Source organism: Lepidochelys olivacea (assembly GCF_965140295.1).
Source record: "Lepidochelys olivacea isolate rLepOli2 genome assembly, chromosome: 6".
Classification (NCBI taxonomy): Eukaryota; Metazoa; Chordata; order Testudines; family Cheloniidae; genus Lepidochelys; species Lepidochelys olivacea.
In genome coordinates, this window is record NC_140416.1 from 10,433,212 (window position 1) to 10,451,037 (window position 17,826).

The 17,826-nt window shown below is 52.1% G+C and overlaps 2 protein-coding genes across 2 annotated transcripts in view; one reads left to right on the plus strand and one right to left on the minus strand.

Moving 5' to 3' along the window:
• The first annotated feature begins 358 nt into the window (after positions 1-358).
• Positions 359-17,826, plus strand: part of LOC311521436 (membrane-spanning 4-domains subfamily A member 4A-like) — a 31,492-nt gene continuing 14,024 nt past the window's right edge. The window contains exon 1 of the mRNA XM_084629770.1: positions 359-408. The gene's annotated coding sequence lies outside the window, so the exon portion shown is untranslated. The remainder of the gene's footprint in view (positions 409-17,826) is intronic.
• LOC311522761 (uncharacterized protein) lies at positions 1,846-5,780 on the minus strand. Its single transcript, XM_084632235.1, has 4 exons — positions 5,686-5,780; positions 2,895-3,052; positions 2,360-2,478; positions 1,846-2,148 (listed from the first exon to the last, which is right to left on the minus strand). Exons 1-4 carry the CDS (start codon positions 5,762-5,764, stop codon positions 2,124-2,126), a joined length of 381 nt encoding a protein of 126 aa, XP_084488361.1. The 5' UTR covers positions 5,765-5,780; the 3' UTR covers positions 1,846-2,123.

Below are 17,826 nucleotides of genomic sequence, written 5' to 3' on the forward strand. Positions count from 1 at the left end.
TTGCCGGTTCATGCATTACAGAGGTGTCAGAGTGTATGTACAAGGTATCCTGGGGGTAAGTGCCGGGTCAGGGACGGTTGAAACCACATGGTGGTGGTGGTGTGTGTGTGGGGGGGAGAAGGGGTATGGCAGAGTTCCTGACTCCCTTAAACAGTCAAGAGGAGGCATCACCACTTAGTAGCTAAGAACCCAGGCTGCTGAAACCCACTGCGGCCAAAGCAGAGGGACACCGGGTAATGGTCCCTGTTGATAATTAGCTGCCCATAGGCGTCTGGCATCCTGTAAAACCCCCTTACGGGTGCCTTTCAACACTCCCTCCCCTGCTCTGCATAACTCTGCATTTGTTGCATGCTGATCACTGCAGGGTCTGGATCCCAGGGGGCTGCTGCTGCATCACATTTCCCAAAGGTAGGAGGACCTCACCCACAGCTGTGCGGATTCCTCCGTCAGCTCCGATCCTCCCTGTGTTGTGTTAATAGTGCAGGTGGTGTCCTTGCTTTGCTTACCATTGCTCTGCATCAAAGGGTGGCTGAGGGGGAGGCCTGGGCCAGTCTCCATAGGTTTCATTTTAAAAGGCAATTCTGTTCACAGGCTTGTTTTGTCCTTTGCTAGGAAAAAGATGCCTTGCCCCTCTATTGGCAGCAGGGGGAGCTCTTGCAGCTGCAGAAGGCAGAGAGGCAGCTGCCACCAGGTTAAGCATTAAAGCACCAAGACTTTGCAGGCCATCAGGGCTGTGGTGCTCTATGGGACTGCAAGGCCCTGTGCGGGGTGCACAGAACATTAATCTCTAGCCCTGGTGCATCCAGTCAAAACAGGCCAGGGTCAAAGGGGCAAGGGGAGGCAGGTGTCAATCTGAGTGCATTGGAAAAAAACCTTTTTCACTAGAAAGCCTTGACCGGCTCCAAGTCCCATCGCTCTCTCTAGCCCCCTCCCCATAATTTCCCCCCCATCTCCCTAGTCAATAATCTCAGAGTGGGTCATGGTGGCAGGAGTGGAGTGCTGGGAGGGGAGGTGCTCACAGAAAGAGCCATCTCCAAAGACACAGCCCACAGCATGGGCGCCTCCTCTAACCCAAGTCCCTGATCCAGGACTCTGATTCCTCTCGGTTCTTTCTGTGGCGGCTTTCTGGGTGGGCCCACAGCTCTAGCCCTTTTCCCTGCAGTCCCAGGGCAGTTTCCACACAGACTCAAGAGGAGAACCCCCCAGCGGCACTTGTTGCTGACCAGACTGGTTTTGAATCGAGAAACCTCAGCACTAAAAGCTGGGACCACCACTGCTAGGGCTAAAGGATTATGTCTGCAGGCTGGCACCTGAAGGAAAGTCATCACCCTCCCATTGAGACCAGCCACTGGTAGGGGACTTGGACTCAGCATGACCCAGAGTGGGTGAGACAAGGAGCCCAGGCAGCGCTGCTGCTGGGGATCCAGGCAGAAGGAGGGTTTAGCTGGGCTGTTGACACCATTAGCCTCCCATTCTCCACCAGCAGTGCCCTCCAGCCTGCCCTGCTACACCAAAAGCCTTAATGACCAGCCACTAACGATGCTACACCTAGTGCCACAGCAAGGGAGAGTCCAGGCCTGGGGACTGACTACTCAGTGCCCCGTTGGCCAGGGCCCCAGAGGGGATGGTGTGGTGACTCCATGGTGAGCCCAGTGCTCCATTGGCCAGGGCCATACGTTAAACGGGGTCTCGAGGGTAAGCCCTTAACTATGTGTAGGTATGTGACTCTGCTGTGATGCAGCCCTGTGGCTGTGCTGTGTTTCCAGATGGAGGTTGCCCTCCAGAGGCCCTGTTGCCCACATTCCCAGTTTCTCTTTGCCTGGAATAACTCTCACGGCGCAGACGGCTGTTGCAGAGGGTTTATTTCAGGAGTGAGGGACAGAGACAGGCAGAGTTTGGGAAACAGTCACAGACATGAATACAACACACAGTCATCCCCAAGGGTCCATCCCACCAAGAGGGAGATACCTGCTCTGGGGGAATGGGTGGGGCTGCTGAACCCTGGCATCCCTCACAGTAGAAAGGCCAGGACAAGTTTTGCCTTCATGAGCACTCCTTGTCCTCAGGCTGGCCAGTGCCCTGGAGCTGGGTATTTGGAGAACCTGACCTCCAGCCTCTCCCCATCAGGGACGGCGTAGCACCCAGCACCTGGAATATGAGGAGAGGAAAGGGAGGGTAAGGGATGCAAATGAGGTCAGTGGCCCCTCAGTGCCAGCCACCCACCTGCATGTCAGCCCCTCCCTGGGTCGGTCTGTCTTCTCCTGGTTCTCAACCGCGTTCTCTTGTGCCTCTCACCCTCCGTTCTTCCCCCTCCCCCCCCCACACTTCCCCCTGCCCCCACTCTCCCCTGCTGTCCCACCTAGTGTCAGCGGGATGTCGTTGCTCAGGAGCTGCCAGTAGGTGTGCTGGTTGCTGTCTTCGTGCAGCCCCTGCACGGAGGTGATGTATGCGCCCCACACATACAGTGTGTACGTGAATCTACAGAGAGACAGAGTGAGTCCTGCAGGAGCCCTGGTTACCATTGCCTCATCGCCTCCCCAACCCGCACTCCATAGGGACATGCAACCCAGGCCACTGTGAGACTGAACCCCCATGCCATATGGGTGGGGGATTGAGAAGCAGCCGAGTTGGCCTCTGCATGAGTTCTGATCTCCCCACCCCAAGGAGACCGTGTCCAACTGAGTGATGTGGAGGAACCAGCCTTGATCCCCCGATACTTTAACTCGCCCACAGCAAACTGCTAGTTCTGGGAGTCATGCAGGGTGGGGTAGCAGGGGCATTTCCCCCCTGTGATCCTAGGGACCCCCTCCAATTTTTCCATCTCAGTTGCCCTAGTAGTGCCATGCTGCCATCTAGCCTGCTCTCTGCCAGGGGTTGCCAGGCCGAGCAGGTACCTGAATCTTCTGCAGTCTATGGGCGACCGCCATCACATCAAAGAAGGAGGAGCCCTGGGGCACGGTGAGAAAGATGGAGTCATTAAAGGAGTGGTTCATGCCATCCACAACAGTGTAGTAGACATCAGTTTGGAGTTGAAGATGGGTGCGTGGAGCAGCTGTGGGGGTGGAGAGAGGGAGGTTGTCTGTGTGGGTAGGAGAGAGGGTGAAGACCAGCCACTTATACCTTGGAGGGGGGTGAGTCTCCCACTGCAGGGACTCCTGTACCATTGGAGTCAAGGGGAGATCCACAGATCCTACCAGGAATGGGGTGGAGGTACAGGATTGCAAAGGGAGAAACAAAGACAGAGAGGATCTGGGTGATGGCCCTGTGGCCAGGAGGTTAGCTGGGATTGAAGACAGGGCTTCTGGATCTATGACTCTCTACTGCTTGAGCTAAAAGCCAAGGAGCATTAACTTGAGCACTAGAGGAGATCCATACATCTCTAGGTCATCCAGCCACTAGAAGGAGACACAGGACTACCTATAGAGCTGGCCTGGAATTTTTCAGTGAACAAATTTTTCACTGAAAAAGGCCAAATCAGTGTCAGAACTGTTCAGGAAGCACTGCTGGATTGGAAGATACTCTCACCTTGAAAAATGTTTGGTTAAAAAAATGTCCATATTGGAAAGCTTTGGTTTTTCAATTGAAGCAACTTTTCATTCAGAGATTTTAGTAAATTTACACAGAAAAAAGGGAGAAAAGTGTGAAGTTGAAACATTTCAAAGTTATCAAAAGGACACATTTTGATTGACCCAAATTGTGGGTTTTGCGTTGGTTTGTTTTAATTTGTTTTTTTGGATTTTCAGTTCATGAACATTTTTGAGATTTTTTTTTACTTTTTGGCCTCATGCCAAAATGTTTTTGAAATGTAAACCAGTCTCATGGAACAGGAAAACAATCCCACCCCACCCTCCGCCAGCCTTGCTGCATGTGCTTCTGTCTACCTTCGATACTTTAGCTGGCCCTATCACCATCCTTAACAACCCCCAATGAGGCAGGGCAGTGCTATTAACCACATTGTACAGATGGGACTGAGACACAGAAAGACACAGGGTACATCCACACAAGAAAAAAACAAGCAAACCAAAAGCCTTGTGACAGCAAGTCTCAGAGCCTGGGTCAACTGATCTGCACTTGCACTGTGGAGTTAAAAATAGCAGTGTAGACACTTCATGCTTGGGCTGGAGCCCGGGCTCTGAGACACAACCCGCTTGCCTGACACACACCCCCCCCCACCTCCACATCCCTCACTGGCATTCCAGCTATGCAGAGATGCTCTGTACAGGCTGTTCCCACGTGGTGAAGGGAGGGCACAGTCTCTGCAGCCCCCCAGGTTGATGTGGTATGACTCTGGCACCTGAGTCAGACAGCATCTCCAGTGCCCAATGCTGGCACAGTCCCATGCTGCAGGTCACCTGTGTATTAGCCCAAAGGCAGCTGCATCCTTGATCCCTGCCCCCCAGTGCCATGTGTGAAATTTCCCAGGCCGGGTGCAAGAGGCAAGAGACAGGGGAGGCGAGAGGCTGCCATGGCCTGCATGGTAGGGACAATGGTTTGGACGGTGGGTCAGGAAGGGAAACTCCTCCTGAGTCACCAGGAGAACTGGATGGCCCAGCTTCTAGGGAGTCACTGTGTTTGGGCAACATCCACACTGCATGCCGGTGTCAGCAGCAGGGACGGCAGGTGTAGCTGGTGCCACAGTGAAAAGCAGGCCATGCCCACACGGTGGTGTGCAGCTACACGTGTGAGGGGAAGCCTCCAGCAGCTCCCCACTGGTGGAGCCTTTCACTGCTGCAGGGGTCTTTCCTTGTGGTGGGAAAAGGCTCTAGCAGTGCTGATGCAGCAGGACACTGCACTGCTAAAAATAACAGTGCAAACTAGGCTAGGACAAGCAAAGAGCCAGGTAGGGTGTGTGTGTGGGTACGTACCCAGGCCCCTTCGGGTGTGTCTTTGCTGTACGCGCCTAAGCCACAAGCTGGCCACTCACCCGTTCCTGGAATACCGGACGTTCCGGTACTTTGGGGAATGGCAGGGGCCTGCCCTGTCAGCATGACCGTGCATGCAAGATCCTGCTCTCTGTGGGGGGAGGGCACCATTTTTAAGAATTGGAGGGGTAGAGTGGTGTTTCCCATCGGATACTGGACAGAGCAACGTTCGGTTTGGTCCCTGTACAGATCAGGAAAAACCTCTGAAAAAGAGGACTGTCTGGTTTAATATCAGACAAGTGGCCTCCCTACTAAGCCATTCCTCATCAGCTACACTACGACTTATACCTGTGCTAGTGGGGGCTACTCGTGTACGCACTCTACATGCCCCCAAAAGCAGGTAGTGTAGATGCACCTATAGACTCAACCTGTTTCCTGGGGGGAGGGGGGTGTCTCTTTGTATCACTATCACTGTGAGCGAAGCTGGTCTGACTCTGAACTCCATCCCCCCGCCCGCCCCTAAAGTGATGCTGGCATCGCTGGGTCTCTCCCATGCTACTGAGCTGGGGCATGGGGAGAGGGGCACTCTATCCCATGGAGCATGCAGGGGGCAGTGTGTTCTGGAGGGAGGAGTCCAGAATCCAGGGTTCACACCCCAGCTGGATCACCCAGTTTCCCCATGCATATGAGGAGCTCTGCAGAGGAAGGATTATTGACATCCTGCAGAGGGCCTATCACTCTCTGGGTTCTTTCCCTTCCCCCGCCACCCCAGCAGACACACCACAGAGGGGAGGGGTACATGGCACAAGGCCATTTGACTCACCACAGCCCTGGCACAGCCCCCCAGGGGCAAGGTGCAGGAGCAGGAGCCCTGCTAACATGATCACCAAAGTCTTCATCATCTCTCCGTCTCCAGTCACTCCCTGGCTGTTCTGAGACCTGGACTGGGACCTGGTATTTATCAGCTGGAAGGAGGTGGGGACACTAGGGTGCCCTGCCCTCCTCCCCTGGCTTGCCTCACCCTGCTGTTTGCCCAGAGCAGATGGGAGACATTATGCAATGCCCAGCAGCATGGGCAGGTCTGTGCCCCAGAGACCAGCACAGACAAAGATGTCCGGGGCTGTCAGACCACTACTCCCTCCCCATGGCCTCTGGGTGCTGCGAGGAGCCAACTGCACCAGAGACCTAGATGGAATTCTCCCTGTCACAATCCATACTCCCACTGACCCAGGTGACTTGGTGTCACAGGGCCCCGGTCACATCTCACTGGGGGCCATAGGACTGTGAGACCACAGCTGGCTAACGCCTCCGCCCAGACACATGGACACCATGGGCCACCCCAGGGAAGTTGTGCACCAGTGTAAGTGAGAGGGAATTTGGGCTGCTTGGTTTTATCCCTGCCTGGTTTCCCAGGTCATTGTGTGCAGTTGGTCCTGGCTGTAGGTGGGAATGAGGGGCATTAGCAGAGCTGTGGTGGGGAGCTCAGGGGTGGGCTAGCAGGGGACTGTGGGTTGCAGTTGAGGGGTATCAGTCAAGCAGTGGGTGGGGGGAGTGCAGGGCTAGGATACCAGAGTATTGAAGTTTGGGACTGAGGGACCTCTGCAGACTTGTGGGGGAGGCCAGGGCTGGGGGGACAGGGGACTGTGGGTTGGGATTGAGGCTCATCACCAGAGCTGTGTGTGACGGGGTCCCAGGGATGGGATAGCCGGGGTCTAGGGTCAGGTTTGACAGGCATCGGCAGAGCTGCGTGGGGGCTCATGATGGCACTGAGGTGGGTGGTTCTGGGGTCCAGGAGTCAACTGATTTCAGCTGAAGCCAGGGCTGCCCAGCACCTCTGAATAGCAGGCCCCAGGAGTCTCAAATTAGGCACCCAAAACTAGTGGGTGCTTGAAAAATTAGCCTTTGAATGTTCTGTGCCTCAGTTTCCCATCAGTATAATGGGGGTGGTCATCCCTTCCTCACTCACCAACTGAAGTGGGGGGAGAGTTAGTTCATCCATCTGTGCGTAGCACTGGGAGATCCTTGCCTGGGAGGTGGGGTGTCATGGTCTTGCCTGTGTATGAGGGTTTCATCCCCCAGTGCTGAAGGGATACAGGGAAACAATGGGCAGAAACTTTACAAACAAACAAACCCAGTGTTATCACAAAGGGGCTGTGAACAGACATAAAGTCTCTTACAGAAGTGGGTAGGTAGCTTTTAGTTTACCCTCACTAGGAAAGGGGGCAGAGTTACCATCCCTGGGAACTGATGCTACAACCACAAGGGCTCAGGGTAGCACACATCTACTAGATCAGGGGTGGGCAAACTTTTTCGCCTGAGGGCCACATTGGGATTGCAAAACTGTATGGAGGGCCGGGTAGGGAAGGCTGTGCCACCCCAACAGAACAATCCCACCCATCCAACCCCCCCTGCTCCTTGTCCCATGACCGCCCCATCCCAGGACCCCCTGCCCCCTGAGAGGCCCCCCTGGGATTTCCCCCCCGACTGTCCCAACCCCTATCCGCACCCCTGCCTCCTGACAGGCCCCCCGGGACTCCCACGCCCTATCCAACCCGACCTGTTCCCGTCCCCTGACCGGCCCCCCAAAACCTCCGCCCCATCCAACCGCCCCCTGACAGGCCCCCCAGGACTCCCACACCTATCCAACCACCCCCTGCCCCCTGACTGCCCCCCCCCAGGATCCACCGGCTCCAGCCCCCTTACCGTGCCGCTCAGAGCAGCATGTCTGGAGCCATGCCGCCTGGCCGGAGCCTGCCGCGCTGCCCTGCAGGAGCGCACAGCCCCGCAGCCCAGAGTGCTGCCCGCGCGACGGCAAAGCTGCGCAGGGGGGCCGGGGACGAGCCTCCCGGGCCGGGAGCTCAAGGGCCGGGCAGGACAGTCCCGTGGGCCGTAGTTTGCCCACCTCTGTGCCAGATGCAGCTCTCCTGGCTTTGGCTGGCTACTCTCATCTGCCCCTGTCAAAGCTGCAGAGGATGGGACCAGAGCTGTGGCCCATGCTGGTAATGGAGGAATCGCGGGCACCTGAGTGCTGCTGCCCCTGGTATTAAACCAGCCACTGGGGGCAGCTTCTCCTCTTAGGGCTGTTTCCTGTGTGGGGAGTGGAAGATGGGAGCTCCTGTGGGGAGCTGGGCTTCGCGCCTCTTAGTCACTGGTGCTTGGGCTCAAAATGCTTTGGGTAAAGTGGGGGGAATGAGGGGTGCCGGGTGCAAACTGAGCTTCTTGCTGTGGCTTATCCTCCAGCTTTGTGGGGCCTTCCTGCTCTAGCCTCAAGGAAGGGTTGCTGTGGGGCAGAGTTGGATCCAGGTCCTGTTGTCTTCTTGTAACTCTGGGAAAGTAGAGCCTGGGGTCTCTTGATAGGCATGTATTCTGGGCTCCTGCTCAGTGACTTATCTGCTGGCAGGGTGCTTACCAAACTTCACTTATCCCTGGCCTACATGGGAAACCTCAGTCTCCCCGCAGATGCTGGATGCGGAAGTGGCTCCGTGCGGTCGGTCAGTCCATATAAAACTCCACCCCCTGTGCAATTTCCCTAGGGGTTAAATGGCCACTCTCCTGTTCAGTAAACAGTGGAGGCTGCTGGTTAAGCCAGATGTTTAACAGTCTACACTCCAGCCTGCTGGTGATGGGGGTTGGGGTAACTGCTATTGAGCTATAAGCTGCAGAAAGGCGATGAGATACGGCTGGGGTCTGCAGTGACAGATCAACTGAACCCCAATGCTTTGACTTTGTCCCAGGCAGGATGGGTATGAGCAGTTCTTGGGTTATCAGACCTGCCTGCTCAAAGAACAAAACCCAGCACTGCTTCCACTGACCCAGGAAGACCGCCACCAAAAATGCATAGAGACAATAGGGAAGGTTTCTCTTGCGGTGGCTAAATTGGTGCTTCTGGTTGCATGAGGCCTACAGCACAAACAGCTACCAGCTGGACACTCTGCCTACCTGAGAGGCTTGTGGGGTAGTGTCCCTTGGTAGCTAGGGCGGGTGGGAGCTCTGAGTCTGGGGCCCTGGGTTCTAGTCCTAGCTCTGCAGGAGTGATGGTGATGAAACCAAAGCTTTCCAGAGCAGCTGCTGGATTTCTGGGTACCTCATTTTGGGGGTGTCTGGCTTGAGGCACCCGCAGATTCAGTGGCGCTGCCCCCCTCTGGCATGCCTGGTGGCAAGCTGCTGTGTACGTGGCATGGTGCTGTTGGAAGCATTAGTGCTTCTGGATGCCTTTTGGGTCCTTCAAGGAGTAATGCTCTCACTTTCTCCTGCCTCTAACCTGGCTTTATCAGAGGGATCTGTCTCAGCCGGAGAAACCTGCTGGCTGATGCAGAGCTTCCTTGTTCCTCCTCCACAATCAGGGGTAGATGGCTGAAGGCGGCTGTCTGGTATTTCAGCTCTGGGGTTGGTAAAGCCTGGCACTGCTGTGGCTCCAGTTTCCACTCCCCTGAAATGGAGAGGATTCCTGACGGCCCATGTGTGCGAGTAGGGAAGACGTGGGTGGCTGGGGACTGTTTGGAGACCTAGTGTTGGCAGACTGGGGCCAAGTGAGAAGTCGGGGGAACCCACATCCCCTAGCCAGGTATGCTGGCAAGCCCCCAAATGTAGATGCAGCTATGATAACAGAAGAGAACTTCTATCAGGTTAGCAAATGTCATTTGGGGATGGTGACAGTGGTGGTATTACTGTGCAGACATGAAAATCATCTTCTGTTGGCCTAAGCTCAGCCCACACTAGAGCACTCTGCTGGTATAGTTGTACTGGCAAAGCACTGTAGTGTAGATGGGGCCTGAAGCACCATAGACCCTGCATGTCCACAGTGGGCCATTGCAAATCAAAAGCCATCTGACCGCTGGGGATACGTCTGCACGGCAATTACACACCTGTGGCTGGTGCGTGTCAGCTGCCTCGGGCTTTGGCTGTAAAACTGCGGTGTAGACCTTCAGGCTGAAGCATCGGCTCCAGAACCTGATGCTCTAGCCCGAGCCTGAACATCTACACAGCTATTTTACAGACCGAGCCAAAGCTAGCTGACGTGAGCCAGCTGTGGGTTACTAATTGCAGTGCACACGTACCCTAGGAACTCCAGGGACTCAGTATAGGTCTCCAAGGACTAGAATCAATAAATATCAGGGTTGGAAGGGACCTCAGGAGGTCATCTAGTCCAACCCCGTGCTCTAAGCAGGACCAATTCAAACTAAATCATCTCAGCCAGGGCTTGGTCAAGCCTGACCTTAAAAACTTCTAAGGAAGGAGATTCCACCACCTCCCTAGGTAACGCATTCCAGTGCTTCACCACCATCCTAGTGAAAAAGTTTTTCCTAATATCCAATCTAAACGTCCCCCACAGCAACTTGAGACCATTACTCCTTGTTCTGTCATCTGCTACCACTGAGAACAGTCTAGATCCATCCTCTTTGGAACCCCCTTTCAGGTAGTTGAAAGCAGCTGTCAAATCCCCCCTCATTCTTCTCTTCCGCAGACTAAACAATCCCAGTTCCCTCAGCCTCTCCTCATAAGTCATGCGTTCCAGTCCCCTAATCATTTCTGTTGCCCTCCGCTGGACGCTTTCCAATTCTTTCACATCCCTCTTGTAGTGTGGGGCCCAAAACTGGACACAATACTCCTCACCAGTGTTGAATAGAGGGGAACGATCATGTCCCTCGATCTGCTGGCAATGCCTCTACTTATACATCCCAAAATGCCATTGGCCTTCTTGGCAACAAGGGCACACTCTTGACTCACATTCAGCTTCTCGTCCACTGTCACCCCTAGGTCCTTTTCTGCAGAACTGCTGCCGAGCCATTCGGTCTCAAGTCTGTAGCGGTGCATGGGATTCTTCCGTCCTAAGTGCAGGACTCTGCACTTGTCCTTGTTGAACCTCATCAGATTTCTTTTGGTCCAATCCTCTAATTTGTCTAGGGCCCTCTGTATCCTATCCCTGCCCTCCGGCGTATCTATCTCTCCTCCCAGTTTAGTGTCATCTGCAAACTTGCTCAGGGTGCAATCCACGCCATCCTCCAGATCATTAATGAAGATATTGAACAAAACTGGCCCCAGGACTGACCCTTGGGGCACTCCGCTTGACACCGGCTGCCAACTAGACATGGAGCCATTGATCACTGAGCATATCTGGGTCCTGGAAGTGGTAAATTCCAGGATAGGGGCTCTGGGGCTGTTGTGTCAGGAGGATGCTGTGGTTGTGATTCTGTTAACCCCTGTGTGTCCTGTCTGCAGTGTCGGTGGTGTGCGGTAGCTCGCAGCTTCAGATCACGGTGCTGGCGGATCTCTTTGGGAACAGCGTGACCCTCATTCCCAGGGAGCTGATGCTGGGGGCTGGCTGTGTTATGATAGCTGTTGGGCCAGATAGTAGGTTGTCATAAATATAAAGGGAAGGGTAAACACCTTTAAAATCCCCCCTGGCCAGAGGAAAAACCCTTTCACCTGTAAAGGGTTAAGTAGCTAGGATAACCTCGCTGGCACCTGACCAAAATGACCAGTGAGGAGACAGGATACTTTCAAAAGCTGGAGGGGGGGAGAAACAAAGGCTCTCTCTGTCTGTGTGATGCTTTTGCCAGGGACAGAACAGGAATGGAGTCTTAGAACTTAGTAAGTTATCTAGCTAGATATGCATTAGATTCTGATTCCTTTAAATGGCTGAGAAAATAAGCTGTGCTGAATGGAATGGATATTCCTGTTTTTGTGTCTTTTTGTAACTTAAGGTTTTGCCTAGAGGGATTTTCTATGTTTTGAATCTAATTACCCTGTAAGGTATTTACCATCCTGATTTTACAGAGGTGATTCTTTTTATTTTTTCTTCTATTAAAATTCTTCTTTTAAGAACCTGATTGCTTTTTTCATTGTTCTTGAGATCCAAGGGTTTGGTTCTGTGTTCACCTATGCAAATTGGTGAGGATTTTTATCAAGCCTTCCCCAGGAAAGGGGGTGTAGAGATTGGGAGGATTCTGGGGGGAAAGACGTTTCCAAACGGGCTCTTTCCCGGTTATATGTCTGTTAGACGTTTGGTGGTGGCAGTGATAAAGTACAAGGGCAAAAGGTAAAATAGTTTGTACCTTGGGGAAGTTTTAACCTAAGCTGGTAAAAATAAGCTTAGTAGGTTTTCATGCAGATCCCCACATCTGTACCCTAGAGTTCAGAGTGGGGAAGGAACCTTGACATAGGTATTCTAGCTGGAATCTATCGGTATGCGGAGCCACCATGGAGGTGAGAGCAGAGACCAGTAGGGGCTGGGTTTGTGGGTGAGTGTCAATTTCTTTTCCTGCTGAGGAAAGCCTGGTTTCAATCCTCAGGCCCCCCGACTTCCCCTTTATCCTGGGTAATGGAAATCCAGGCCTCTACATTCACCCACATCACTGCTGAACACTGCAATGAGCTCTTTTAAAAACTGGATACACCCTGTCCCATGCAGAAGAGGACTAATACGGGATCTATCTTGGAGCAAGCCCTTGGTGGAGGGGAGCCTGGGGGAGAGGCTTTTTGGTATTGGATGGGTAACCCAGAGCATATCATTTCCTGGCTACAGCTAAACTGGGGGTGTTGTCGGTCGGCTTGCGTCTGTGTTCTCTCCATGTGCTGTCCCAGCTCTGCGCAGGTAGCTGACGCAGCAGACCTCGATGGTAATACACAGAAAGACCACTGACTCCATCGGTGGAGAAGGGGCTCTGCCACGTTTACTGTCAACGAAGCGCAGTGTGATGCTGTGTATAAGAAAGGTGACTGTTTATATCACTGTTACCATAAATCTTGTACCAAGTAATTGTGTATGTCATGTAAGGTATCAATAGAAAAGTTATGAATTGCTAAGTATGATTACCTTATTTATATGCATATATCGTCTTTGTATCTGAAGTTATGGATATTGGCCATGTACTTGTATTTTATATGCACGTTGTATTCCTGGTTGACACCCCCAGATAGATCTAATCCAGGGTTAGAAAGTTATGTCTTGATGGCCCATTAAAGACACTCTACTCTCACAATGGGTCATTGGAGAATTTCATCCACCCAGTAGATCTTTCTGTGGACACCTCAGCCAGTGAGAAGCCAATGGCCACCCCAGGTGATTCAGCAAAACATGTAGAGGCAGGTAATATGCTCATGTAACCCTGGACTCCATCTTGGGTGGTATTTGGGTAAGACTAGAGATCCAGATTGACCTGGGGATAAGGGTCTGATCCTTTGGGATCAGTAAGAACCTCACATATGGTGAACTGGGTTTTCAGTTATCAGGGGGTAGCCGTGTTAGTCTGTATCCACAAAAACAGCAAGGAGCCCGGTGGCAACTTAAAGACTAATAGATTTATTTGGGCATAAGCTTTCGTGGGTAAAAAACCACTTCTTCAGATGCATGGAGTGAAAATTACAGATGCAGGCATGATATAATGACACATGAAGAGAAGGGAGTTACCTCACAAGTGGAGAACCAGTGCTGACAGGGCCAATTCGATCAGGGTGGATGTAGTCCACGCCCAATAATAGATGAGGAGGTGTCAATTCCAGGAGAGGCAAAACTGCTTTTGTAATGAGCCAGCCACTCCCAGTCCCTATTCAAGCCCAAATTAATGGTGTTAAATTTGCAAATGAATTTTAGTTCTGCTGTTCCTCTTTGAAGTCTGTTTCTGAAGTTTTTTTGTTCAAGTATAGCTACTTTTAAATCTGTTATAGAATGTCCAGGAAGATTGAAGTGTTCTCCTACTGGCTTTTGTATGATACTGTTCCTGATGTCCGATTTGGTCCATTTATTCTTTTATGTAGGGACTGTCTGGTTTGGACAATGTACATGGCAGAGGGGCATTGTTGGCACATGATGGCATATATAACATTAGTAGATGTGTAGGTGAATGGGCCTCTGATGGTGTGGCTGATATAGTTGGGTCCTCTGATGGTGTCGCTCGAGTAGATATGGGGACAGAGTAGGCAATGAGGTTTGCTACAGGGATTGGTTCCTGGGTTAGTGTTTCTGTGGTGTGGTGTGTAGTTGCTGGTGAGTATTTGCTTCAGGTTGAGGGGTTGTCTGTAAGCGAGGACTGGCCTGCCTCCCAAGGCCTGGGAGAGTGAGGGATTGTTTTCCAGGATAGGTTGTAGATCATTGATAATGTGCTGGAGAGGTTTTAGCTGGGGGCTGTATGTGATGGTGAATAGTGTTCTGTTATTATCCTTGTTGGGCCTGTCCTGTAGTAGGTGATTTCTGGGTATGTGTCTCGCTCTGTCAATCTGTTTCCTCACTTCTCCAGGTGGGTATTGTAGTTTTAAGAATGCTTGATAAAGATCTTGTAGGTGTTTGTCTCTGTCTGAGGGATTGGAGCAAATTCGGTTGTATCTTAGGGCTTGGCTGTAGACAATGGATCCTGTGATGTATCCTGGATGGAATCTGGAGGCATGTAGGTAAGTATAGCGGTCAGTAGGTTTCTGGTATAGGGTGGTGTTCATGTGACCATCACTTATTTGCACTGTAGTGTCCAGGAAGTGGATCTGTTGTGTGGACTGGTCCAGGCTGAGGTTGATGGTGGGCTGGAAATTGTTGAAATCCAGGTGGAATTCTTCAAGGGCCTCCTTCCCATGGCTCCATATGATGATGTCATCAATGTAGCGCAAGTAGAGGAGGGGCGCTAGGGGACGAGAGCTGAGGAAGCGTTGTTCTAAGTCAGCCATAAAGATGTTGGCATACTGTGGGGCCATGCGGGTACCCATAGCAGTGCCATTGACTTTAAGGTATAAGTTGTCCCCAAATCTGAAATGGTTGTGGGTGAGGACAAAGTCACAAAGCTCAGCCACCAGGTGTGCCATGGCCTCATCAGGGATACTGTTCTTGACAGCTTGTAGTCCATCCTCATGTGGAATATTGGTGTAAAGAGCTTCTACATCCATGGTGGCCAGGATGGTGTTTTCAGGAAGATCACCAATGCATTGTAGTTTCCTCAGGAAGTCGGTGGTGTCTCGAAGATAGCTAGAATTGCTGGTAGCATAGGGTCTGAGGAGCGAGTCCATATAGCCAGATAATCCTGCTGTAAGACTGCCGATGCCTGAGATGATGAGGTATCCAGGGTTTCCAGGTTTATGTATCTTGGGTAGCAGATAGAATACCCCTGGTCGGGCTTTGGTGGTGTGCCCTTGCAGATTCGTTCCCATGCTGTAGCAGGGAGTTTCTTGAGCAGCTTGTGTAGTTTCTTTTGGTACTCCTCAGTGGGATCAGAGAATAGTGGCCTGTAGAATGTGGTGTGGGAGAGTTGCCTGGCAGCCTCCTGTTTATAATCCAACCTATTCATTATGACTACAGCACCTCCTTTGTCAGCCCCTTTGATTTATAATGTCAGAGTTGTTTCTGAGGCTGTGGATGGTGTTGCGTTCTGTATGGCTGAGGTTATGGGGCAAGTGATGCTGTTTGTTCAAAATTTCAGCCTGTGCACATCTGCGGAAGCACTCTATGTAGAAGTCCAGTCTGTCATTTCGACTGTCAGGAGGAGTCCACGCAGAATTCCTCTTCTTGTAGTGTTGGTAGGAGGGTTCCTGTGGGTCAGTGCACTGTTCAATGGTGTTTTGAAAATATTCCTTGAGTCGGAGATGACGAAGGTAGGCTTCCAGATCACCGCAGAACTGTATCATGTTCGTAGGGGTGGTGGGGCAGAAAGAGAGTCCCCGAGATAGGACAGACTCTTCCGCCGGGCTAAGTGTGTGGTTGGATAGATTAATAATATTGTTAGGTGAGTTGAGGGTACCACTGTTGTAGCCCCATGTGGCATGTAGGCTCATTCACCAGGATGCCTACTAATGTGATATATGCCATCATGTGCCAGCAATGCCCCTCTGCCATGTACATTGTCCAAACCAGACAGTCCCCACATAAAAGAATAAATGGACACAAATCGGACATCAGGAATGGTAACATACAAAAGCCAGTAGGAGAACACTTCAATCTTCCTGGACATTGTATAACAGATTTAAAAGTAGCTACATTTGAACAAAAAGTATAGCCTCATTTTGCACCAAGCCCAGCGCTCCAGGCTCGTGCTCTCTACTACCTGGGGAAGGGTGCACAGACTCAGGTGTGCTGCGGGGCTGTGGAGGGCTTAGTCAGTGCTGCAGTAACACTGATGGGCTGGTGCAGCACAAGTGCTGAAGCAGATCTGTGAACGTTGGCTTGTGAAATTGCTTGGGTAACTCCTGCTTTACTCAGATGCCCACAGGTTCCTGCATTTACAGGAGGAAGTGGTGCCTGGGCTGATCTAAGGTGGGAAGTTACAGGTCTGGGAAATTGTAGAGCTGGAAGCAGTACCCCAGGCTCCCCACATACTCTCTGTGCCCCCATGGGAAGAGACTCTCCTATCTCTGTCTCCATTTCCCCCACCTGGAAAATGACAGACTAACTGCCCTCCACAGTGGGGAGTGGTCCTGGGGCTTAATTGTTATTCACATGTGATGATGCACTCAGTTGGAAGGTACCATTGTAACCCCTTCTTAAGGGCCCTGCATGTCCCTTCTAGTGGCTGATCCACAGAGGCTTGACTCTGCTACAGCTCCTGGCTAGGAGATGGATTTCTCTGGATCTTGTGGTAGCCGCTCCTGCTCCTAGGAGTCCCGGTGCTAGGTCCAAGCCCTGATGTTGGAGCAAGCAGGGCTGATGATGCTATAGCCATGAAGAATGAATTCTCTTCTCCCTCTAGCTGGAATCTATTTACTATTCTCCCCCTCGCCCTCCGCCATTCCCGGCCCCTGAATGTCAATGGGTGGAGGGTTGTAGGGGCCGACCCTGGTGCCCTGAGGTGTGTCTCCAATGGTGTATGCCCCTCCCCCTTCTGGTTGGTCACAGTAGCTATCCTCCTGGGCTATGGCTGGACAGGATGCCCTGCTGCTGGGTGGATGGATGAAGCAGGGTGCAGCTGAGTAGTCTTGGGGATACTGACCCTTGGATCTGTTTGCTCTGCATAACTCCTCCCTGACACCATCCACTACAGAAACTTCCTCTACTACAGACCTTCTGCCATGGGGGGCGTGATCTAAGCCAGCGCCTTCTCCCTCCCCATAGACTGCTTCTACCCCAGGTGAGTGAGCATCCTCCACGCAGTGCTGGGGGCTGAGAACGGGTCCCAACTTGCTTCAAGGACTCTCCCCCTTACCAGGACTTGTTCACCCTCTCGCCGAGGGCAGCCTTAGCATTGCAGGGCTGCCCCACTGAGCTTTGCAAATGGCCCAGGAGACGTGTCCTGCTGAGGATGGGATGTGGACAATGGGTCTGTCACACCAAGGCTGAGTGCAGCTCTAGTTAATCCATGTTTCAGCTGCAGGGAAGCACAATTGAGCAGAGCCTTGATGGGGCCTGATGGTCCACGTGACCTGCCTGTCACCTGCACCAGTGCAATGCTGACCTGCTAGTGCCATGCACTGGTGCACAGGGTGAGGTGAAGTGATAGAAACTGAAGCCCTAATGCACTAGGGCTCACGAACTTATCAGCTGATTTCTTCACCACAGCTCTGCTCTGGCCGCCATAATGGCAGGTGTCTCATGACAGTTTTGAGAGAATTAAAGCACTCTGAAGGCAAAGCCCATGAGTAATGGAGCACACAGTGTTCTCTTACCTCTGCCTTTCCAAGGGGATTCCTTGCTTCCTTCTGTACCACCACTGCTGCCTCAACCCTCATAGAGACCTATGAGAAGTGACTCCCAGAATTTCATTTCTTTGTAACGAAATATTATGGGGGGGCTTGGAGGCAGTGGTGGGGGCAGCCATGTGGGTTTGAACTAGAATTGATCAAAACACTCCTGAGAAAATGGGGGTTTGTTGACATTTTTCTCCACAAAAATATTTATTTGTTGACAACTTGCAAACAAGTTTGTGGTAAAATTGAAAGTTTTTGCTTTTCCAAAACCTAAAGCAGAAAATTCAGATTATTTTGGAGGCAGGGGAGGCAGTATGAGGTTTTCATTTCTCTCACTTTGCCCTGTCTACTTCTTTTTTTGGGGGGG

What these genes read in the sequence shown, in the direction of transcription:
- LOC311522761 (XM_084632235.1), bottom strand. Translation starts at nt 5,764, where the DNA reads ATGATGAAGACTTTGGTGATCATGTTAGCAGGGCTCCTGCTCCTGCAC. An exon ending in GGGGCTGTGCCAGGGCTGTG is followed by an intron (nt 3,053 to 5,685) that starts GTGAGTCAAATG and finishes CCACCCCCACAG; the next exon opens with CTGCTCCACGCACCCATCTT. An exon ending in ATAGACTGCAGAAGATTCAG is followed by an intron (nt 2,479 to 2,894) that starts GTACCTGCTCGG and finishes GTCTCTCTGTAG; the next exon opens with ATTCACGTACACACTGTATG.